The sequence below is a fragment of the Chiloscyllium plagiosum genome, unplaced genomic scaffold, assembly GCF_037043375.1.
Source record: "Chiloscyllium plagiosum isolate Xiang-an unplaced genomic scaffold, Cpla_swu_hap1 HiC_scaffold_9, whole genome shotgun sequence".
NCBI classification, from domain to species: domain Eukaryota; kingdom Metazoa; phylum Chordata; class Chondrichthyes; order Orectolobiformes; family Hemiscylliidae; genus Chiloscyllium; species Chiloscyllium plagiosum.
The window spans coordinates 6,456,265-6,481,659 of NW_028270147.1; the positions used below are offsets into that span (position 1 = coordinate 6,456,265).

The following is a 25,395-nucleotide window of genomic DNA, read 5'->3' on the forward strand; positions in this document are numbered from 1 at the left end:
TCCATTCTGACAGTTTAATCCCATGGATCAGGATTACCGTTTGCACAGAATATTGACCCTGAGAGAAAACACCAGGGCAAAGTCCTGGGGTCATATTGAAGTACATTGTGATTTGAGCTCAATCTCTGTAAAACTGAGGTTCTGGTTCAGATTAAGGTGAATACAATGTACCAGATCCTGGAAACAATCCTTGGTGTAAAATGACAATGTAACTGTTCAGTAGCTGCTCCGGTTTGTATTCATCTCAGTGACGATCATAGGAGAGTCAGCAAATAATCTCCAGATTTGTCTGTTCACGATCCCATTCCTAATCTTGTTCCCTGACAACAGACACAGTGATGGGGAATGCAGATATTTATTGCCAGTTTCATATTGTTCACTTTTTCCTTCCTCTGATTTCCGAACCCTCAGTGAGTAAGTAATGTTTCTATACTGTTACAACCCAATAACATAATTCATAACCAGATGAACTTGCTTGATCAAATTGCTGACAGCCTGATTTCTGTACTAGGTGATCATGTTTGATCAAGGAGGAACGAATTGGCAACATTATGATTGGTCGAAGATCACCACAGTTGTAGTCAATGACGCGTTTGATCCAAAGATTGTATGTGGAGCTCATAAAAATAAGGTTCGAGTGATCCTACAAGGTAACTAAGGGCCTGTTTCCACACTGTAAGTAATCTAATCTTTTATTTTGCACTGATCAGGACAATTCATAAATATACCAATTTATACCCTTTTAGAGAAGCAGGATGATTTGTTAAGAAGTGGAATGATGGAAACATTTACACAGAGTTGACAGTTAACCCCCTGCCTCCGTTAAAACTTTGAACCAGACCATTTCCCTCTGTGTGGTTAAGGCAATGCCCTGTGACATGAACAAGTAAATGGCTGTCATCAATTTTGTTGTGCTTGTATGAGACCAATTGCAAACCAACCAGCTTCTTATACTGTATCAATGTTGGTGTTCCCTTTAAATTGGAATTATTGTAAATTGTCCTGGTGAGTGTAAGATGAAAAGCTTCAACAAAGTGTGTCTTTTTATCAGCAATCCTCAAGGACTGTATCACTAAATAAGTTATTTTAACAAAGCAAGACAAATCTCTTCTTGCCTCTGAACATAAGTAGTGTTAGTGACAGTGGCATAAAGGAACATTCAGTTTATAGAACTGAGGCTTAATGGAGACAAATCACTGTCATGAACATGGTGGACTGAATGTCCTGTTTGTGTGTTGCATGCTCCGTGTAATTCGATGATGTCAAGGTGCTGCGCTGAAACTGTCCTGCAACTCTGGAACAATGATCACTGATTATTCTACATTCTGTCTCTGAAATATGAAAATAGAATTTATGTACACAACACAAAATTAGCATCTGTTATTGATCTGTGCACCGAGGACTTCACACCAGCTTTCAAATGACATTTCATCTATTCATAAAATACCAGGAAACACAGCCACAGTTCCAATCTGTTTACAAATTTGAGTCCCTGATTTCAATGAAGGAAATGCTGATAAATAGTCAGACAATCTGGACAATGACCAGACAAGTTAGCAGTCACCAGAGACACTGATTTACCAACTCATTTGAAGAACAGTTATGATTGTGCTGCATCTTACCAGAAGTTCAAAACTTGCTGTCAGGACTTGCTGTAGTCTGGTTACCTGCTCCCTGCTCGGTGTGGATTAACTTTGCAATTTTCAGTCAGATGGAACTCTCTCATCTTACACACTCTGTCTGATGGGTTGTCTGCATGTGCAGATATGTTCAAACAAATCTTCATCTACAGATACCTCCTGCTACAAAGCCTTTTTTGCCTTGGCTATGTTTTTCCATTTACATTCCAACTTACTCCATTTGTCAATCTCTCCACCACAGTGTCTGTATGATCCCAGCTGTTGACTGGACAAGTAAGATCCCAGGTTGAAATCTGGATTCTTAAATCATATTTGGTTCTTTCTTCAGTTTTTTAAAATTTCATTCACTGGATGTGGGCATCACTGGCCAGGCAAGCATTTGTTATCTATTCCTAATTGTCCAGACGTCAATTAAGACTCAGTCACAATGCTATATATGGATATGGAATGACATGTAGGCCAGACCAGGTAAGGATGGCAGATTCCTTCCCAAAAGGATATTAATGAACTAGATTTTTTTAATGGCAGTTGATACGTGGTTGCCAATATGACAGATTTTTATTGAATGAAGATTTCACCATCTGCCATGATAGGCTTCAAAATCATATCCCCACAATACTGGCCTTGAGTTCCAATTCAGTGACATTTCTCACATACCAGCACCACTCCTGAATGAAGCACAACCACATGGTACTGCAGATTCCATTTCTAAAATAAACCAGAAATGTTTTATGCAAAGGAAAAATAATCCATGCCTGAAAGATTTTAAAACACATAAATATAATAATATTTATCCTCACACTATCACCTTACAAGAGAGAGGTCCATTCTCAACACATCTACGCATGCTCTGAGGAAGGGTCACTGGACTGGAAACATTAATTCTGCTTTCACTCCACACATACTACCAGACCCATTGAGCTTTTCCAGCAAATTCTGGTTTGTGTAGGTTTGACTTACCTGTTTCTTTCAAGGACTGGTCTTGGATGTTCAGGTAGTGTTTTCCTTGATTTAGCACACAACTGAGTTTTGATTTTTTTGACTTCTGGGTGTGGAATGATCACACTAATACACTAACACAAGGTAACCTGCTTCCTAACTGTACTAAATTAATTCCTCCCTTCAGGGGCAACTGTATGAAACATTGAACTTTCATAGCACCTCCATTCGGAACTGAAAACAAAAGCTTTCCAGTGAATACTTTGTTTACTCGTAAGACTCTTCCAAAGCAAACAGATTGTCATTATTACCCAAGGGGCTCCTTCTTTCTTACTGTCTTAAAAAAATTATGAATCCTGAAATATTGTCAAGTCAATCCTTCAACACCCTCATACACACAGTCCAAACTCACACGTCACTAGTTCAAATTCTAAACTCTAAAATAAATTACATGTATATATAATATATAGAGGAACCTCGATTATCTGGCATTCGATTATCTGAATTTCGGATTATCCAAACAAGATCACAAGCTCCTGATGCTTGGCTAACTATGTTATCCAGCATTCAATTATCCGGCATTGGATTATTCGAATGAAATACTCTCCGCCCGTGTCTTTCGGATAATTGAGGTTCCTCTGTATATTCTTACATCAGACAAGAGTCTGGAGCCATCCTGCTGTGTTACAGGCACTACATCAGTATAGATATTTATATTTATGGATGTTGTTTGCAAGTTCAATGACACCTGTATTTGTAAATTTTCAGTAGAGTAATGAGGACCTCACCAATGGTATCGGTGCTGCAGCCCGTATTGCAGTTTCAACTTGAAATTGCTTATTTTAAAACAAGGTCAGATGTCAGATGACACCAGGTTATAGACCAACAGGTTTATTTGAAATCACAAGCTTTTGGAGCCTTGCCCCTTCATCAGGTGAATTTGTCTTCACTTGATGAAGGGGCAATGCTCTGAAAGCTTGTGATTGCAAATAAACCTGTTGGACCATATCCTAGTCTCGTCTGACTTCTGACCTTGTCCATCCCAGTCCAACACTAGCACCTCCACATCATGATTTCAAAACAACATTGGATCAAAATATCACTTTTTTTTTAGCAAAAGATTTACAATGTGGACTGAATGACATCAGAAGACTTTGCTTGAACAATCTGACACTTGTGGACATTGTTTCACCTACTTAAAAATGTGTTGCTGGAAAAGCGCAGCAGGCCAGGGAGCATCAAAGGAACAGGAGAATCGTCGTTTCGGGCATAAGCCCTTCTCCTGTTCCTTTGATGCTGCCTGACCTGCTGCGCTTTTCCAGCAACACATTTCAAGCTCTGATCTCCAGCATCTGCAGACCTCACTTTCTCCTAATTGTTTCACCTACATCAGACAAACCGGCAGGAAACTCACCACCAAGATACATGAACACCAACTCACCACCAAGACACATGAACACCAACTCACCACCAAGATACATGAACACCAACTCACCACCAAGATACATGAACACCAACTCACCACCAAGACACATGAACACCAACTCACCACCAAGATACATGAACACCAACTCACCACCAAGACACATGAACACCAACTCACCACCAAAACACATGAACACCAACTCACCACCAAGATACATGAACACCAACTCACCACCAAGATACATGAACACCAACTCACCACCAAGACACATGAACACCAACTCACCACCAAGACACATGAACACCAACTCACCACCAAGACACATGAACACCAACTCACCACCAAGACACATGAACACCAACTCACCACCAAGACACATGAACACCAACTCACCACCAAGACACATGAACACCAACTCACCACCAAGATACATGAACACCAACTCACCACCAAGACACATGAACACCAACTCACCACCAAGACACATGAACACCAACTCACCACCAAGATACATGAACACCAACTCACCACCAAGACACATGAACACCAACTCACCACCAAGACACATGAACACCAACTCACCACCAAGATACATGAACACCAACTCACCACCAAGACACATGAACACCAACTCACCACCAAGATACATGAACACCAACTCACCACCAAGATACATGAACACCAACTCACCACCAAAAGACACAACTAGTTTCCATACATACAGACAAAGAAGGACATCACTTTGACTGGGACTACACAACCATCCCAGGACAGGCGAAACAAAGACATGCACAAGAATTCTTCGAGGCATGGCATTCTAATCAGAACTCCATCAGTAAACACACTGATTTGGAGCCTTTCTATGTTCCCTTGAAAAAAAGAACTGGAAATGACATCGCCCACTTTAAGAAACCAAGACCTATAAATAGAGAGGTGAGACATACCACCAGCAATTCACCAGAGACTTTCACTGATGATGTTACTGAGTATGGTGACGAAATGTCTGAAAACAAACCTTCCAGCTCAGTGAGCTAACTTACAGACTTATTATCACACCTGTATGCTGTATTTAAATCTGACTCTACCTGCGTATTGCACATTCCTATTTGTACAGTAATCATATCCACTTACAGAACAAGGAATGCACCACAGCAACAATTAATGGGCAACCCAGTACTTCAAGACATTGAAAGGTCTTGAAACCAATATTCTCGCTAAATTATCCTTCCCTACTTCTTGCTTGATGTTGGTAGTTCTGTTTTCTAAAGTATTTTGGGATACCTTGCTATGCAAATGATGTAGAAGATGTTATCTGCTGTTTCTAACTTGTTTCTCAGCAAAGATAAACCTTGAAGTATTGTCCAATCAAAATCAGAGGACGAAATGGATCAATTACTATACTTTAGGCATAAAAAGATTTTTTATGGATGGCATCAATTTGGAAGTGAGGCACACGATTGACAGCGAATCTGAACTTTACAATGATCTAACCAGAATGGTTAGAGATATCGTACAAACATTCCACGAAGAAATACCAGGATCCCAGGTAAAAGCATTTTACTAAGAAAAAGTTAACAAGACATTTTATGTTTCTATGCTTCATCATAAAGGCATGAATATAAGCAAAGATTGAGGCATTTTCTCAGCAATAGCCTTCACAGATACTCAAAACCACTGAAGTACTACATCTACTTTAATTCCTTACTTAATTAAATCTGTCCAGTTTTATTGGCCTAGGAACATTTTTTCAAGTTGAAGGCATGGATTCTTTTTCAATTCTAATACTCAAGAGACTTCTACAAAATCTGACAATCTGGAAATTCTATAAACTGATCTCAACTCTCCTCGTGTGCGATTCCTACACAAGGAACAGCCTACCTTTGCTACTAGGATAAAAGTATTCTTCCAAACTGAACAGCACACAGTCCACATTTGGCCACTGACCAAGTGTTTTTCTGTCTGTCATAAAACCCAGCATTGTAAACACTTTATCAATTGACTCCAAAATTGGGGCATTTATGTTAACTCTCACGTTTTCTTGGAAATGAAACATCGAGGTAACTCTTCCGAAATAACCTGTGAAGTAAATCACTTCCACAGAACTAAAAGCAAAATCTGCTTTACCTCTGTCATCAAAAAAAATTCCCAAATGATAGTATAGGCTTTATCATGATTGTCCGGAAGGAAAATGTGAAAAGGTATCCCAAAGAGGCAACTTACTCTTTTATCAAACTTTCCATCATCACTATATCTGTTTACATGAAACATATAATGTCTTTTATAAAACCATACTCTACACAAGTAATATTGCTTGCACATTTGCTTATATTTTACTTAAAACACTTGCATTCCTATATTTGGAGGTGCCGGTGTTGGACTGGGGTGTACAAAGTTAAAAATTACATAACACCAGGTTATAGTCCAACAGGTTTAATTGGAAGTGCTAGCTTTCGGAGCGCTGCTCCTTCATCAGGTGGGTGTGGTCTTGACACCTCCTCAAAGAACTCATAACCTGCCCCTCACAAAGCCATGCTGACTGCCTTTAATCACACTATGCTTTGCCAAATATTCATAAATCCTATCCCTCAGAATTCTTTCCAAAACTCTGCTGACCACAGACATAAGACTGACTGGTCTGTAATTGCCAGGGATTTCCCTATTACCCTTCTTGAAAAGAGGAACAACATTCGAATCCTTCCAATCCTCTGGTACGACTCCTGTGGAGAGTGAGGAGGCAAAGATCCTCGCCAGCGGCTTAGCAACCTCCTTTCTCACTTGCTGGAGCAGCCTAGGATAAATCTGATCTGGCCCTGGGGACTTATCAATCTTAATGTTTGCCAAAATTTCTAGCACATCAACTTCATCAATCTTGACCTGGTCAAGACTGTATCCCAGCTCCTCTCAGTTTTCATTCACAACAAGTTTCCTTTCCTTTGTGAAAATCGAATCAAAAAACTCATTTCGGGCTTCTCTATCTGGTCAGACTCCACACACACGTTCTCTCCGCTATCCCTGATCGGCCCTACCTTCTCCCTGATCATTCTCTTATTCCTCATGTATGAGTAAGATGGCTTTGGGTTCTCCCTAATCCTCCCTAAACCTTTTTCGTGCCCCCTCCTGGCTCTCCTCAGTCCATTTCTGAGCTCCTTTCGAGCAAGCCTGTAATCCTCTGAAGCTGTGCTAGATCCTTGCTTCCTCCACCTTACCTAAGCTGCCTTATTCCTTTTGACGAGAAGTTCCTCTGTTCTCACCATCCAAGGGTCCTTAATCTTACCCCTTCTTACTTGTCTCAGAGGAACAAATTTGTGCATCACTCGCAACAACTGCTCCTTAAACAGTCTCCACATGTCTGCTGTGCCCTTTCTGTGGAACAATGGCTCCCAGTCTGTACTTCTCAACTCCTGTCTGATAGTGTCATAATTTCCTTTTCCCCAATTAAATATCTTCCTTCGGTAACTGCTCTTTTCACTCTCCATGGCTATGCTAAATGTGAGGCAGTTGTGATCACCCACCACGAGATCTGAACACCTGTCCTGGCTCATTGCCAAGCACCAAATCCAAAATGGCCTCTCCCCTCCTCAGCCTGTCTACATACTGAGTAAGGAAACCCTCCTGAACACACCTGACAAAAATGGCTCATCCAAACCATCGGCACTTGGAAGGTTCCAGTCGATATTGGGAAAGTTGAAATCACCCATAACAACAACCCTGCTACCTCTGCATTATTCCAAAATCTGTCCGCCTTTGAGATCTTCAATCTCTCTACTGTATTAGGTGGTCTGTCGAAAACCCCCATTGTGGTGGCTGTTCCTTTGCTGTTCCTAACTTCCACCCATACTTATTCAGTAGACAAACCTTTCTCAACAACCTTGTTTCTGTAGCTGTAATGCACTCTCTAATTAGCAATGCTACACCCCCTCCTCTTTTTCCACCCTCCCTGTTCTTTTTAAATGTTCTAAACCCTGGAACATCAAGCTACCATCCCTGCCCCTGTGAATCCCACGTCTCCGTTATGGCCACAGCATCATAGCCCCAAGTACTGATCCATGCTCGAAGTTTGTCACTCTTATTTCGACACTCCTTGCATTAAAGCAGACACTCTTTAATCTTTGTTTCATCGCATGAGAAATCTTCCTGATAGATTCAATATATTCTGTCACTGTCCCGTCTGCAACTGACTCCCTCTCAGACATGTAGCTCTGATTCCAGTCTAGTTTAAACCCTCCCGAATTACACGATCAAATCTCCAGGACATTCGTGCACCTCCAGTTCAGGTCCAACCCGTCCTTCATGTACAGGTCCCATCTTCCCCAGAAGGTATCCCAATGGTTTAGGTATCTGAAGCCTTCCTTCCTGCACCAGCCTCGCAGCCACGTGTTAAGCTGCATTCGCTGACTGTTCCTCATCTCACTATCTCGTGGCACCGGTAGAAAACCCAAGATCACTACTCTACTCTTCCTGCTCTTCAGCTCTCTGCAGTCACTTTTCAGATCCTCAATCCCTTTCCCGGCTATATCATTGGTGCCAATATGTACCACGATTACTGGCTGCTCACCCTCTCCCTTCAGAATCCTGTAAACCCGATCAGCGTCATCCCGGACCCTGGCAATATACCTTCCGGGAGTCCCATTCCTGACCACAAAATCTCCTGTCAATCCGTCTAACTATTGAGTCCTCTACCACTAGCGCTTTTCTATTTTCCCCCTTTCCCTTTTGAGCCACAGTGCCAGGCTCAGTGCCAGAGACCTGACAATTATTACTTTCCCCTGGTAGGCTGTCCCCACCAGCAGTATCCAAAATGGTATACTTACTGCTGAGGGGAACGGCCACAGGAGATCCCTGCTCTGACCATAGGTTCCCTTTCCGCCCCCTGATTGTAACCCAGCTGTTCTTAACCTGTGTCTGGGGAGTGACCACCTCCCTGAACATCCTCTCAATTTCCCCCTCATATTCCCGGATGATCTGTAGTTCATCCAGCTCCAGCTCCAATTCCCTAACTCGGTTTTCGAGGAGCAGGAGTTGAGTGCACTTCCTGCAGATGTAGTCGGCAGAGACATGTAAAGTGTCTCTCACCTGCCACATTCTACAGGAGGAACATGCAACTGCCCTCACATCCATATCCCGCTACGCTGAAAGTCCGCACAAAGCTAAACAAAGGAAGAGAAGAAAAGAAAGAGAAACCTGAAAACTTACCTAGTTTACCGACTCTTAGTAAGATTAGAGGAGGTGGGTGGGACGGAAGCCCTACGGTGTAGGGTCTCGGGTTTAGATGTCACCCAGTTAAAACCTTCACAGAAGTCCTTTACTCCTCCCTCGCATCTCTCGGCAAATTCACAACAGGTGAAATAGTTTCTCACAACTACGTTCGGCTATTCATATCTTTCATGAAGATAAGCTCTAACCATAGTTTTCAAAGTTAAAAATCACACAACACCAGGTTATAGTCCAACCGGTTTATTCAAAATAAACCTTTCAGAGTGCTGCTCTGGTAGCCAGTCTATCTGCCATCACTAGTTACCTGACAAAGGAGCAGCGCTCCAAAAGCTTGTGATTTTGAATAAACCTGTTGGACTATAACCTGGTCTGAAAATGTGTTGCTGGAAAAGCGCAGCAGGTCAGGCAGCATCCAGGGAACAGGAGAATCGATGTTTCGGGCATAAGCCCTTCTTCAAGAATCAGTACCTTTTTATAATTATGCTTAAAGCAATGACAGATTTTTTTTAACAACATATGGATTGCTCAAAGAAATACAATCAGATCAAGGATCAAATGTTACATCCCAAATTTTGAAACAAAGGCTAAAGTTTGGGAAGTAAGCAATTTAGCTCTTGTGCTTGTCAGCCACAATCTCACAGTGTATTGGAAAGATGACATCAAACTTTGAAAACTATGATGTGGAGGAGCGCTTTTCCAGCAACACATTTTCAGCTCTGATCTCCAGCATCTGCAGACCTCACTTTCTCCTACCGGACTGTAACCTGGTGTTGTGTAATTTTTAACTTTTGTCCACCCCAGTCCAACACCGGCTCCTCCACATCATAGTTTTCAAAGTTTGATGTCATCTTTCCAATGCACTGTGAGATTGTGGCTGATAAGCACAAGAGCTAAATTGCTTACGTCCAAAACTTTAGCCTTTGTTTCAAAATTTGGGATGTAACATTTGATCCTTGATCTGATTGTATTTCTTTGAGCAATCCATATGTTGTTTAAAAAAAAGATCTTTCATTGCTTTAAGCATAATTATAAAAAGGTACTGATTCTCACTCCTGGTTTTTTTTTAGATTAGATTAGATTACTTACAGTGTGGAAACAGGCCCTTCGGCCCAACAAGTCCACACCGACCCGCCGAAGCGCAACCCACCCAGACCCATTCCCCTACATTTACCCCTTACCTAACACTACGGGCAATTTAGCATGGCCAATTCACCTGATCTGCACATTTTTGGACAGTGGGAGGAAACCGGAGCACCCGGAGGAAACACACGCAGACACGGGGAGAATGTGCAAACTCCACACAGTCAGTCGCCCGAGGCGGGAATTGAACCCGGGTCTCTGGTGCTGTGAGGCAGCAGTGCTAACCACTGTGCCACCGTGCCACCCATTTAAGTCATGGTCCAGCACAATCTATTGAGATCATGCTATACAGTTGTTTGAAAGCTGGTATTGGAATTAAAGGCACTGAATTAATTGAAAATTGGAGTTTCTCCACTACCTGGCACATCTGTCAAAATTTCCCCACATCCTTAAATGAAAGAAATTTTACTCTTTAAGCTTGAATTTTTCTGGAAAAACTACCTGAACTACCATTGAAATTTTGTGAGCCACTGATAAAATTTCAAGATAATAATCAGATGGATCTACTAGCTCATGGATTACTGCTATTCCTCATTTGCTGGTATCATTGGTTCAGTTTCCATTTCTGAACAGATGAAATTTAACCCTGATAAATGTGAGGCGATGAACTTGGGAAGAATTAACAAGACAAGGGAGTATTCACTGAATAGCAGGACACCAGGAAGCTCAGAGGAATGGAGAGATCTTGGGGTGCTTATCCACTGATCCCTGAAGGCAGCAGGATAGATTAATAGGGTAGTTAAGGACATATATGGGATGCTTGCCTTTATCAATTGAGGCATAGATTATAAGAGCAGGGTGTTCATGCTGCAGCTGTACAGGACTTTGGTTAGGCCACAGCTGCAGTATTATGTTCCGTTCTGGTCATCACACTATAGAAAGGATGTGAGTACAGTGAAGAGGAGATTCACCAGGATGTTGCCTGGAACGGAGAATTTCAGCGATGAAGAGAAGTTGGATAAGCCTAAGTTGTTTTCTTTAATGTAGAGAAGGTTGAGGCAGAGTCCTGATACAGGGGTATGAGGTTATCAGGGACATGGACAGGGTAAATCAAGATCAGCTGTTCCCCTTAGTTGGAAGGTCAGTAACAAAGGGGCATAATTTTAAGGTGAAATCTAGGGGATTTGAGAAAACAAAGTTTTCACCCAGAGGATGGTGGGAATCTGGAATGCTTCAGAGGGTAGTTGAGGGCATTCAAGTACTAACAATGTCTAACATGCAAGGCCATTGACCAAGTGCAGGAAAATGGGACTGTTTTAGATTTAGAATAGTTTTTGTCAGTGCTTTCTCAATGGACTGAAAGGCCTCTTCAGTACTGTATGGTCCTGTCATTCTGTGACATTGCCCTAAGTTCACATTACAGGAAACCAATTTTATAAATACCGCTCAATTCCAACCCAGATTTTATGGAGAAATTAACTTTTTGTATTATATCTTGGTTTTAGGTTTCATTTAACGTGCCCTGGTCTCCTTGCATGGATAAACGATGCTATGATTTTGCAGAAATTGCAAATGCCTGTGACCTTTTAATGGTGACATCCTTTGATGTGCAGAGCTTGATGATGGACGAATGCTTTGCAAAAGCAAATGCTCCCTATTTTGAGGTTTTTACAGGTATGTACAACACAGCATGTAGTTCAAGTTCTGCCTGATCTATATCATTCTTAATCTAACACAATAATCTCTTTCTACCTTTAGGTCTGTTAAATTATATTAGGCTCGGTATTGATTCCAGAAAGCTGATAATGGGAGTTCCATGGTTTGGTTATGACTATCTCTGTGAGCAGTTCTTTGAGGTAAGGAAAAGTGATTAGTTTGTATTTTATAAGAAATGAGAATGAAGTAAGTTTATTCAAAGCACATCCAAATTGGTACATTAACTGTCCAATCAGAGCAACTAATTATATCCTCAATGCATTCACTTTCAAAACCTTTACAACTTGGTAAATTAATATTGTTCGTATCTTCCCTCCTTCATCTTAACTTTTCACTTACTTCCATTTGCGAGCGCTGACTGTTACCTTGGTTTACATTAACCAAGACACTTAATCTTTTGTTTCCTTGAAGCTTTCCATCAACTTCTTCCTTCCAGACTGTAAACTGAAGCTTTTCAAATCATTTCTCAAAGCAGATCCGTTTACAGAGAAACTGTGGAGGAGGATTGAAAGGAGATGTCTCCATCCTTTTGAGCCTCTTCCTCTATCCCATTAGACAGTTAATGGTCTGAATTCCTTGTTTCACTAACGCTTAATGTTCTTGCTCAGCAAGAACAATGTTCAGTTTTGGTTTTGAGATCTTAAGTTGCTTCATTTCTCTGAAATTTCTGTCATAGCCTGTACATTTGGAGGTCAGTCAGGCTGCTGCCATGTAAGAACATAGGACGTAGGTGCAGGCGTAGGCAAATCTCAGAAAGATGTGAGAAAAACAGGGTTTTAGTTATGAGGAAAGATTATATTCCCTACAGTATGGAAACAGGCCCTTCAGCCCAACAAGTCCATACCTACTCTCCGGAGAGCAACCCACCCAGACCCATGCCCCTACATTTACCCCTGGATAATGCACCTAACACAATGGGTGATTTAGCATGGCCAATTCACCTAATCTGCACATCTTCAGACTGTGAGAGGAAACTGGACCACCCAGTGAAAACCCCATGCAGACATGGGAGAATGTGCAAACTCCACACAGTTGCCTGATGTGGGAATCGAACCTGTGCCAGGTCCACAGTGGCAACTACTGAGCCACCGTGCCAACCTCATACAGGATTTCAACTTCAACTGGTATTAACATTAACATAGAACATAGAACATAGAAATGTACAGTGCCGAATAGGCCCTTCGGCCCACAATGTTGTGCCGAGGATTGTTCCTAATCAAAAATCAAATAACCTAACCTACGCATCCCTCAATTTGCTTGCTGTCCATGTGCATGTCCAGCAGCCACTTAAATGTCCCTAATGACTGTGCTTCCACCACCACCACTGGCAACGCATTCCATGAATGCACAACTCTGTGTAAAGAAGCTACCTCTGATGTCTCCTCTACACCTTCCTCCTAATATCTTAAAACTATGACTCCTCGTACCAGTCAATCCTGACCTGGTGAAAATTCTCTGGCTATCAACTCTATCCATGCCTCTCATTACCTTGTATACCTCGATCAGGTCACCTCTCTTCCTCCTTCTTTCCAGAGAGAAAAGTCTGAGCTTAGTCAAACTCTCTTCGTGAGACAAGCCCTCCAGTCCAGGCAGCATCCTGGTAAACCTTCTTTGCACCCTCTCCAAAGCCTCTACATCTTTCCTATAATAGGGCGACCAGAACTGGACGCAACATTCCAAGTGTGGTCTCACCAGGGTTTTGTAGAGTTGCAGCAAAACTTCGTGGCTCTTAAACTCGAACTCCTTGTTAATGAAAGCCAAAACACCATGTGCTTTCTTAACAACCCAATCCACCTGGGTGGCAACTTTGAGGGATCTATGTATTTGAACACCAAGATCCCTCAGTTCCTCCAAACTGCCAAGAATCCTGTCTTTGATCCTATATTCAGCACTCAAGAGAGACCTTCCTATTTCATCACCTCCTCAAAGAACTTCATAAGATTTGTGAGGCATGACCTGCCCCTCACAAAGCCATGCTGACTGCCTTTAATCACACTATGCTTTGCCAAATAGCCATAAATCCTATCCCTCAGAAATCTTTCCAAAACCTTGCTGACCACAGATGTAAGACCGACTGGTCTATAATTGCCAGGGATTTCCCTACTCCCCTTCTTGAAAAGACTAACAACATTTGCCTCCCTCCAATCCTCTGGTACAACTGCTGTGGAAATTGAGGAAGCAAAGATCTTTGCCAGCAGCTTAGCAACCTCCTTTCTCGCTTGCTGGAGCAACCTCAGATTAATCAGGTCTGGCCCTAGGGACTTATCAATCTTAATGTTTGCTAAAATTTCCAGCACATCAACTTCCTCAATCTCAATCTGTTCAAGCCTGTTTCCCAGCTCCCCGAAGTTCTCATTCATAACAAGGTCCCTTTCCTTCATGAAAACCGAAGCAAAAAACTCATTTAGGGATTCCTCTATCTGCTCAGACTCCATGCACAAGTTCCCTACACTATCCCTGATTGACCCTACTTTCTCCCTGATCATTTTCTTATTCCTCACGTATGAGTAAAATGCCTTTGGGTTCTCCCTAATCCTTCTTGCCAAGCCTTTCTCGTGCCCTCTCCTGGCTCTCCTCAGTCCATTTCTGAGCTCCTTTCTAGCGAGCCTGTAATCCTCTAAAGCTATGGTGGACTCTTGCTTCCTTCACCTTATGTAAGCTGCCTTCTTCCTTTTGACAAGAGGTTCCTCAGTTCTCGTCATCCAAGGTTCCTTAATCTTACCCCTTCTTACTTGGCTCAAAGGAACAAATTTGTGCATCACTCACAACAACTGCTCCTTAAACAATCTCCACATTGTCTGTGGTGCCCTTTCTGTGGAACAATTGCTCCTCCCAACTCCTGTCTGATAGTGTCATAATTTCCTTTTCCCCAATTAAATATCTTCCCATGGTAACTGCTCCTTCCCCTCTCCATGGCTATGGTAAATGTGAGGCAGTTGTGGTCACTGTCCCCAAAGTGTTCTCCCACCGCAAGATCTGACACCTGTCCTGGCTCATTGCCAAGCACCAAATCCAAAATGACCTCTCCCCTCGTCGGCCTGCCTACATACTGAGTAAGGAAACCCTCCTGAACACACCTGACAAAAACAGCTCCATCCAAACCATCTGCACTAAGGAGATTCCAGTCGATATTGGGAAAGTTGAAGTCACCCAGAACAACAACCTGCTACATCTGCATTTTTACAAAATCTGCCGGCCTGTGAGTTCTTTGATCTCCCCACTGCTATTGGGGGGTCTGTAGAAAACCCCTAGTGTAGTGGCTGTTCCTTTGCTGTTTCTAACTTCCACCCATACTGACTCGGTTGTCAAACCTTCCTCAACAACCTTCGTTTCTGTAGATGTGATGCACTCTCTGATTAGCAATATTAACCCCCTCTCCTATTTTTCCACCCTCCCTGTTCTTTTTAAAAATTATAAACCCTGGAACATCGAGCAACCATTCATATCCCTGTGAAACTCACGTCTCTGTTATGGCCACAACATCAGACTCCCAAGTACTGATCCATGCTCTAAGTTCGTCACCCTTATTTCTGACACTCCTTGCATTAAAGCAGACACACTTTAACCGATTCCTTTGTTTCATCACATGAAAAATCTTCCTGATAGATTCACTGCGTCCTGTCACTGCCTCAACTGCATCTACCCTCTCTCAGGTATATAGCTCTGGTTCCCACCTACCCCTACCAAACTAGTTTAAACCCTCCTGAACCACATGAGCAAATCTCTCACCCAGGACATTTGTGCCCCTCCAGTTCAGGTGCAACCCTCCATATTCAGGTCCCACCTTCCCCAGACATTCCAATGGTCTAAGTATCTGAAGCTCTCCCTCCTGCACCAGTCTCGCAGCCACGTGTTAAGCTGCATTCGCTGACTGTTCCTCACCTCACTATCTCGTGGCACCGGTAGCAAACCTGAGAACACTACTCTACTCGTCCTGCTCTTCAGCTTCCAACCTCGTTCTCTGTAGTCACTTTCAGATCCTCAATCCCTTTCCTGGCTATATCATTGGTGCCAATATGTACCACGATTTCTGGCTGCTCACCCTCTCCCTTCAGAATCCTGTAAACCTGATCGGTGACATCCCGGACCCTGGCACCGGGGAGGCAACATACCTTCCGGGCGTCCCGTTCCTGACCACAAAATCTCCTGTCAATCCATCTAACTATTGAGTCCTCTACCTCTATCCCTATTCTCCCCTTTTCCCTTCTGAGCCGCAGTGCCAGGTTCAGTGCCAGAGACCTGACAACTATGGCTTTCCTCTGGTAGGCCATCCTTACCAGCAGTATCCAAAATGGTATATTTAGTGCTGAGGGGAACGGCCACAGAGGATCCCTGCCCTATCTATTGATTGCCTTTCCTCCTCCTGACTGTAACCCAGCTGTCCTTGTCCTGTGTCTGAGGAGTGACTGGAGGATAGCTAATGAGGTTTCTTTGTTCAAGGAAGGCAGCAGGGATAGATCAGGTAATTACAGAGCGGTTAAATTGATGTCAATAGTCGGGACATGTTGGAAGAAAATTTGGAAGGAGATGATTAAGCAATACTTGGAAAGACAGAGATCGATCAGAGATAGTAAGCATGGCTTTGTAAGATGGAGATCCTGTGTGACTAATTTAGTCAAGTCTTTTGAAAAGGTGGCTAAATGTATTGATCAGGATAAAGCAGTTGCTGTGGTTTACATAGACTTCAGCAAGGCATTTGAAAAGGTCCCATTTGGAAGGTTGGTCCAAAAGGAAGTTGGGATCCAAGGAAGGAGGCAAACTGGATCCAAAATTAGATTGCAAACAGGAGGCAGAGTGTGATGGTGGAGGGATGTTTTTGTGATTGGAAGCCTATGTCTAGCTGTGTACCACAACGATCGGTGCAAGGAGACTTTCTGTTTGTTATGTACATTAATGACTTGGATATGAATGTAGAAGATATAATTAGTAAGTTTTCATATGACATGAAAATTCAGGGATTGTTGGTATTGAGGAGGATGGTCTCAGGCTACAGTCTGATATTGATCAGCCGGTAAATGGGGCAGAGGAATGGCAGAAGGAATTCAATTCCAACAAGTGCAGGAATTGCATTTTGGGAGGTCTAATAAGAGAATGATTACACAACAAATGGTAAACCTAAAGAGAGACGGGATAGGCTGGGTTGTTTTCCCTGGAGCAGAGGATGTCGGGGGTGGGGTGGTGCTGGAGGATCAGATTGAGTTATACACAATTCTGAGAGTCACAGACACAGTAAATCATGAGAATCTCTTTCACCCATGGCAGATGATTCTAAGACCAGAGGGCATGGGTTTATAGTGAGGAATAAGAAAAGATCAGAGGAAAACCATTTTCACCCAGAGGGTGGTAGAAATATGGAAGGTGGTGGAAGCAGGTACTCTTGCAACATTTAAGAAGCATCTCGATTAGCACCTAAAATGCCAGGGTATCGTAAGGTACAGGCCAAGTTCAGGTAAATGGGATTGATGTAGCCTGGGGTTTGCTGGTCAGCTTAGACATGGTGGGCTGAAAGGTCTGCTTCTAGACTGCATCCATCTGACTCTCTCAACAGACCATTCAGCCCCTTGAGCCTGCTCCACCATTCAACTACATCGTGACCATTCTTCCACCTCAGCATTATTTTTCTGTATTGCTCCCCTTTTCCCGAAAGTTTTTAGCATCTAAAACTCTCTCAGTTTCTGTCTTTGACATACTCAGTGATTAATCTTCCATAGGTAGAAAAGTTCAATGATTCACTGAGCTGTGCAATTCCAGTTTATCTCAGTCTTAAATGGACTATCTTTTATTCTGCCAGAGCCTTTTTAATGTTTGCAAAATAACCGTGCTCACAAGTTCTCTTCCCTTCCTTTTTTTGTATTTTACAGCCTGGAAGATGTTATGTGACAATACCTCCTCTCGGAGTTGGTATGTGTGGTTCTCTCACTGCGAAGGTGGTCCCATACAAAGACATTATACAGCAGCTGCCCAACTCTATTACTGGCAGATACTGGGATGATAACCACAAAGCCCCATATTATGTTTACAAGGTAAGGCTGACAGACTTAAGGAAAAATGCATACAGTTGTGCAAGACTGGAGGGAAGTTGAAGATGAGACCAAAAAAATTAAGAAAACAAAACATAATTAAAAGATTAATAAAGAAGGCAAAATGAGATATGAGGGAAATCGTGGCTAGAAATATAGAAGCAGGTGGTGAGATCTTGTAATTATATTTCAAAAGGAAAGGGAAAGAGTGTTGGTCTGAGAGAACACGTATGGGGAATTGGATAGAGGATCGGCTGACTGGCAGAAGGTGGAGGAACAGGTAGTGTTGAGGAAGCAGGGAGGCTGCACAAGGACCTGGACTGGGTAGGAGAGTGAGCAAAGGTGTGGCAGAAGGAATGCAATGTGGGAAAGCCAGGTTATGTACTTTAGTCGGAAGAATGGAGGCGAAGACTATTTTCTAAATGGGGAAAGGCTTTGCAAATCTGAAGCACAACAGGACTTAGGTGTCCTAGTTCAAGATTCCCTTAAGGTTAACATGCAGGTTCAGTTGATGGAGGGAAGGCAAAAGTAATGTCAGCATTAATTTCAAGAGGGCTCGAACACCCGAGATATACTTCTGAGGCTGCATAAGGATCTCATCAGACCACATTTGGAATGTTGTGAGCAGTTTTCAGCTCTGTACCTAAGGAAGGATGTGCTGGTATCAGAGCGGGCCGAGAGGAAATTTATAAGAATGATCCTGGGGATGAAGGGCTTATCATATGAAGAGCAGTTGGAGAACTCTGGGAAAGTACTTGACACAGTTTAGAAGGTTGAGGGGGATCTGATAGAAACTTACAGAATATTGAGGGGCCTGGATAGAGTGGACATAGAGAAGATGTTTCCACGAGTCGGAGAGACTAGGGACCCAAGGGCACAGCCTAATGCTGAAGGGACGTCCCTTTAGAACTGAGATGAGGAGGAATTTCTTCAGCCTGAGGGTGAATCTGTGGAGCCCATTGCCACAGAGGGCTGTGGAGGCCAGGTCATTGAGTGTATTTGAAACAGGGATGGCTAGGTTTTTGATTAGTAAGGGGCTCGAGGATTATGGGAACAAGACAGGGAATAGGTTGAAAAGCATAACAGCCATGATTAAATGACGCAACAAACTGGAATGGGCCGAATGGCTTAATTCTGATCCTATGTCTTATGGGAGTAAGGAGACGGCAAATGAATCAAACAAATATTTTGCATTAGTTTTCACTGTAGAGGTAAAAGTAACATCCCAGAAATAGCTATAAATCAGGAAATCAGAAGAGAGGGAGAAACAATGCAGATGTGGCAGGTATATTATTGGAACCGGAGGCTGATAAGGACCCAGGTCTCGGAGAGATTTCATCCTAGCATCTTGAAAGAAGTGCTAGTTGTTGTGTTGGTTTTGATTTTCCAAAATTTCCCTGAGTTGAGGAAGCTACTCGTCAATTAAATTAACATTTGTTGCAGTGAAAATGGTAGAAGCTATTGATAAATACATTACAGCAGCACACTTAAAGCAGTTAATCATGTGACATAAATGTGGCTCTTTGAAAGGGGAACTAATAGATGTAGAGTATTAAGATTTCCAGAAGGCATTTAATAAGGTGCAACACCACAGGTAATTGCAGAAGGAAAAAGTCAAGGTGTAGGGAGTCACACATTGGCATGGACAGAAGGTTGAGAGCTAAAAGGGAACAGACAATGGGTATAAATGAATCAGTTTCTGCTTGGAAAGATGGAATGAGTGGGGGTGCTACTGAGATCTCAGTGCTAGGACCTCAACGTATTGCAAATTATATAAATGACTTGGATTATGCAAACAAATGCTAGATTTGCTGATGACACAATAATAATTGGAAAGCGAGTCGTGAAAAGGACATCAGGAAACCATGAGGTGTCACAGTTAGTTTTAATGAATGGACAAACATCTGGCGAGTGAAGTTTAGTATTGGAAAATGTGGAATTGGCTCATTTCAGTAGAAAGGATAAAAAAAAAGCTCATTATCAAAGTGGTACGAAGTTGCAGAGCTCTGGAATGCATAAAGATCTGTGTGTCCTGGTGCAGAAATTGCAAAGGTAAATATGCAGTTGTAGCAAATAATCAGGAAAGCTCATGGACTTACAGTTTATTGTGATGGGAATTGAAAACAGAATTTGGGAGGCTATGCTTCATTTACACAAAGCACTGTGTTATCATATCTGGAGTACCCTGCATAGTGTTGGGTCTCCTTATTTAAGGAAAGATCTAAATACTTTGGAAGCAGTTCAGAGAATGGTTCCTAAACTGCTACAGGCAGTTCTTCTATCGCACAATGGTTGCATTCTTGTCCAACCCGCTTTATAAACAGAGCTTAGTGTTGGCAATGCAATCACTTAACAGCTAACACATGTTTTAAAGGTTTGCTCTTTAGAAATAGTGTCCCCAATTCATCAGTTGTGTTACAGTGAATTCACATTAGTGAAACATGCATTATAACAGAACGACCTGTACCTAGAATGGATGGGTATCTTTCCTGATGAAGGGCTTTTGCCCGAAACGTCGATTTCGAAGCTCCTTGGATGCTGCCTGAACTGCTGTGCTCTTCCAGCACAACTAATCCAGAATCTGGTTTCCAGCATCTGCAGTCATTGTTTTTACCTCAATCTTATGAGGACAGGCTAGGCTCGTATCTACTGAGGGATTTCAGAAGGGTTGGAGGGGACTTAATTGAAACATAAGGTCCTGAAGTCTTAGAGTCATAGAGATGTACAGCATGGAAACAAACCCTTCGGTCCAACCCGTCCATGCCAACCAGATATCTTAATCTAATCCGGTCCCATATGCCAGCACTTGGCCCATATCCCGCCAAACGGGTGGGCGGCACAGTGGTACAGTGGTTAGCACTGCTGCCTCACAGCGCCAGAGACCCAGGTTCAATTCCCGCCTCAGGCGACTGACTGTGTGGAGTTTGCACATTCTCCCCGTGTCTGCGTGGGTTTCCTCTGGGTGCTCCGGTTTCCTCCCACAGTCCAAAGATGTGCGGGTTAGGTGAATTGGCCATGCTAAATTGCCTGTAGTGTTAGGTAAGGGGTAAATGTAGGGGTATGGGTGGGTTGCGCTTTGGTGAGTCGGTGTGGACTTGTTGGGCCGAAGGGCCTGTTTCCACACTGTAATGTAATTTAATGTAATCAAACCCTTCCTATTCTTATAATAATCCAGATGCCTTTTAAATGTTGTGTTTGGACCAGCCTCCACCTCTTCTTCTGGCAGCTCATTCCATACACACACCACCCTCTGCGTGAAAAAGTTGCCCCTTAGATCCATTTTGTATCTTTCCCCTCTCATCCTAAACCCATGTCCCCTAGTTGTGGACTCCCCCACTCCAGGAAAAAGACTTTATCTATTTACTCTATCCATGGCCCTCATGATTTTATAAACCTCTATAAGGTCACCCCTCAGCCTCCGCGCTCCAGAGAAAAAAACCCCAGCCTATTCAGTCTCTGCCTGTAGCTCAATTTCTCCAACTCTGGCAACATCCTTGTACATCTTTTCTGAATCTTTCAAGTTTCACAACAGGGTCAAAGCAAACGCCAAAACCTTTTTATTCATATATATGGAGCAAGACGGTAACTAGGAAAGGGATTGGCCTACTCAAGGACAAAAGAAAAAAGATATGCGTGGAGTCAGAGAAAATGGGTGAGATTCTTAATGAGTAGGGACATGGCAGATGTTGAGGTTAGGGATAGATCTTTGATTATTCTAGGTCAGGTTGGCATAAGGGGGAGGAAGTGTTGTGTATTCTAAAAGGCATTAAGGTGAACAAGTCCCAGGTCCAGATGGGATCTATCCCAGGTTACCGAGGGAAGTGAGAGAGGAAATAGCTGGGGCTTTAACAGATATCTTCGCAGTATCTTAAACACGGGTAAGGCCCCAGAGAACTGGAGAATTGCTAATGTTGTTTAAGAAGGGTAGCAGGGATAATCCAGGTAATTATAGACCGATAAGCCTGATGTCAGTGGTAGGGAAACTACTGGAGAAGATATTTAGGGATAGGATATATACCCATTTGGAAGAAAATGTGCTTATCAGTGATAGACAGCATTGTTTTGTGCAGGAAAGGTCATGTCTTACAAACCTAATAGAATTCTTTGAAGAGGTGACAAAGTCGATTGATGAAGGAAGGAATGTAAATGTCACACACATGGACTTTAGTAAGGTGTTTGATAAGGTTCTCCATGATAGGTTGATGAAGAAGGTGAAGTCACAAGGGGTCCAGGGTGTTCTAGCTAGATGGATAGAGAACTGGCTGGCCAACAGGAGACAGAGAGTAGTAGTGGAAGGGAGTTTCTCAAAATGGAGACCTGTGACCAGTGGTGTCCCACAGGGATATGTGCTGGGACCACTGTTGTTCATGATATACATAAATGATTTGGAGGAGGGTGTAGGTTGCCTCATTAACAGGTTTGAGGGGCTGAGTGGCCTAATCCTCCCAGTTTGTATATTGATATATTCATATTAGTCAAAGTACAGTAGACCCTGGGCATTGTAATGTTCTTTGTCAAATGTGAACATTGCAGTGTTTCACAATTCATTCTTTTCTGTGCACATACTTCACCAGTGTTTAGAACATGCAGCTTGTACAGTAGAACATGTATAGTTAGAGGTTTAACAAGAAAATGAGAGTTGGTAAGCAAAGCAACAAAACATGATGCACATTTGTTTGAATAAAAAGGATACAAGCAGTTGAAATCATTGTTTTAGAGTGATTTTAAAATGTTTTCTTTTCAAACTCTCTATCATTAGCAATAATGTAATCTTATTAATCAGAGAGTACAAAGTTAAAATCATCATAGTCTTATGAAGCCACAGGGTATTCCTTTCATTAGACAAAGAGCAACAACTGGTGGGGGTGTAACCTGAGGGTCACCATGTCCCACATGTGGAGAGTGACTGAGAAGAGAATCCAACATGGGAGCCTCAGTTAGTGATGCTACTGGCATCACTCTGCTTCTCAAAGCAACTGTCAAACCAATTGAGCTAAACCAGCCCACATCAGAGAATGCCAGTTTGAGCTGATATATTTGGTCTTTAAACATGTGCCTTGCATTCATACATTGCACAGCATCTCGGTGAATTTAATGAATTTGCTGTTATATACAGTGAACTGGAAATTGCTTTCAACCCTGCTTCATTAAAATAACTTTGAAAATTAAGTATTAAAAAAGTCCTTTCAGATGCGTAGTTAAGTGGCAAAACATAATTTTGCTTATCTCCCCAAAAGCATTGCTTGGCTGCTTTCCAAATTTCTTAAGCTTCTGTAAATAGCATGTAGTTTTCGGTCAATTAAACTGCTGATCACATCTTGGAAAAAATTTATGCGTTCCATTGAAACTCTGCAAAATGTCCTTTTTTAATCACGCCCTTCTAATCATTATTTCCACTATATCAGATATTCTATCAGTCTAAGTTTATATTGCCAACAGCAGGTATGAAGTAATCTACTTTTGAAGAAAAAATGAAAACAATTACTTTTTGACTGATGAGAGACTTGGAAATGTTTACTTTCAGAAGAAACTTGGTGTGCTTATAAGACCGTCACAACAAATTAGTAGATAAGGTAGGATAGCCAATTAGGCAGGAAAGTTCTACACTAGTTTTTCATATTTCAAAATTCATATATAAAGAACTGTTAAGATCATTGCATAGAGCAGTGGTAAGGTAATGCAGTTACTAAGAGATTGCAATATCTGAGTAACAATCCTTCCCACAGTTTTATCGGGCATCGGGGAGGCCATGCTTAAATTTCTCTGCACAATTTTCATCTACTTCCCTTACATTGATATAGTTACTTGATGGGGAATTTAGGCAAATGAGAAATTATTAATTTAAATCTTTAAATTCTTGGCAGCTTGACAGGTATGACTCTGAGAAAACACTGCCATTAGCAAAGGAATCTAGCGCACAGGACACAATACTGAATAAAGCCTAGGTTCTGTAGAACTGAAGTGAGGGGAAATTTCTCCACAAAAAAGGCTGTGAATCTTTGAAATTCTCTTCTCCCAAGAGCTAAAGGTTTTCAGTTGTTGAATATGTTTAAGACAGGGGCGAACAGATTATCGGGAGTCAAGGTCATTGAGGAAATGGTGATAGTGTGGGAAGGTGGTTCTGAGGTTAAAGGTCAAGCACGGTCTACCTGAATAGCAAAGTAAGTTCATAAGGCCATGTGATCTTCTCCAGCTCCTATTTCATGTTTTCCTGTTCACTTTCAAAGCTTAATTGTTTAAACTATGAGGCAATCGACTTGATGTAACTTTGTGACTTTACAAGGGAAATTTCCATGTTATAGTGATGTTCCTGAATCAAAAATTCAGAGGATGTGAACTCAAATTCCACCCAAATTTGCTTTTTAATGCAGGTGTTGAATGTTAGATGGTGCTGTTTAAGATGTTCAGTATTGTCTCCAGAGCTATGTACTGACCTAAAAGCATCTCCTATCTATGTAAATCTCTTTGGCTTTTATGGCAGGAAGGTGAAAAATACCATGAGGTCTGGTATGATGACCCAGAGAGCATTTCACTAAAATCATCTATCTTGAAGAAGCTAAAACTCCGTGGCATTAGTATGTCGGCAGGAAATTATCTAAACTACAGTATGGATCCATTAACAGCAATGCAAACTGAACAAATGTGGAATGCTCTCTGCCCTTTCTGAGGAAAAGGACGAGTTTTATCCTATCAATCTTCACACGATCTAATTAGTTTTCCTACTTAATGCAGCAGAGTGTAAGTTAGTTTCCAATATAGACCATTCACCCAACATGATTCTGTAATGATTGAATATTTATGAATGAAAAGCAAACCTACTGATTTGATGTGCAAAACAAGATCTGGTCACTTCAAGTAGCATATTAAATTGTTTACATGAGCTCACAATTTCAATCAACTGTTGCAATACTTAACAGCAGGCAGGAACTAGAAGCCGGAGAACAATTCTGCTTTCCTGTTGGGTAATAATCCAATCTGATATACACATGTCTGTTCGAATCTTAATGCTCTTTTAATTCTCAATTGGTTTTAGGAAGGAAATAAATACCTTCCTTAGTGCTGGAGAGATCAAAGAGTATGTAGTGAAAGTAGGAACAGGGGACTGAGTTAGATGACCAGTCAGGATCATATTAATTGGCAGAACAGGCCCAAAGTGCCAAATAGCAAAAGTGAGGATTGCAGATGCTGGAGATCAGAGTCTAGATTGGAGTGGTGCTGGAAAAGCACGGCAGGTCAGGCAGCACCCAAGGAGCGGGAAAAGCAACTTTTCGGGAATTCCGATGAAGGGCTTTTGCCCGAAATGTAGATTTTCCTGCTCCTCGGATGCTGCCTGACCTGCTGCGCTTTTCCAGCACCACTC

At 42.2% G+C, this 25,395-nt stretch overlaps 1 protein-coding gene across 1 annotated transcript; it reads left to right on the forward strand.

The window, feature by feature from the left end:
* Positions 1–1,888: 1,888 nt before the first annotated feature.
* LOC122547441 (di-N-acetylchitobiase-like) lies at positions 1,889–24,702 on the forward strand. The gene is made up of 6 exons (XM_087990308.1): positions 1,889–1,913; positions 5,343–5,551; positions 11,805–11,973; positions 12,058–12,155; positions 17,877–18,038; positions 24,517–24,702. The coding sequence occupies exons 1-6, from the start codon at positions 1,889–1,891 to the stop codon at positions 24,700–24,702; spliced, it is 849 nt and encodes a 282-aa protein (XP_087846434.1).
* Positions 24,703–25,395: the final 693 nt, after the last annotated feature.

Bases quoted from the DNA above. Each gene is read 5' to 3' on its own strand.
- LOC122547441 (XM_087990308.1), top strand. From the start codon at position 1,889: ATGATCCCAGCTGTTGACTGGACAA. The intron at 5,552-11,804 runs GTAAAAGCATTT...TCTTGGTTTTAG, and splicing joins AAGAAATACCAGGATCCCAG to GTTTCATTTAACGTGCCCTG. The intron at 12,156-17,876 runs GTAAGGAAAAGT...TGTATTTTACAG, and splicing joins TCTGTGAGCAGTTCTTTGAG to CCTGGAAGATGTTATGTGAC.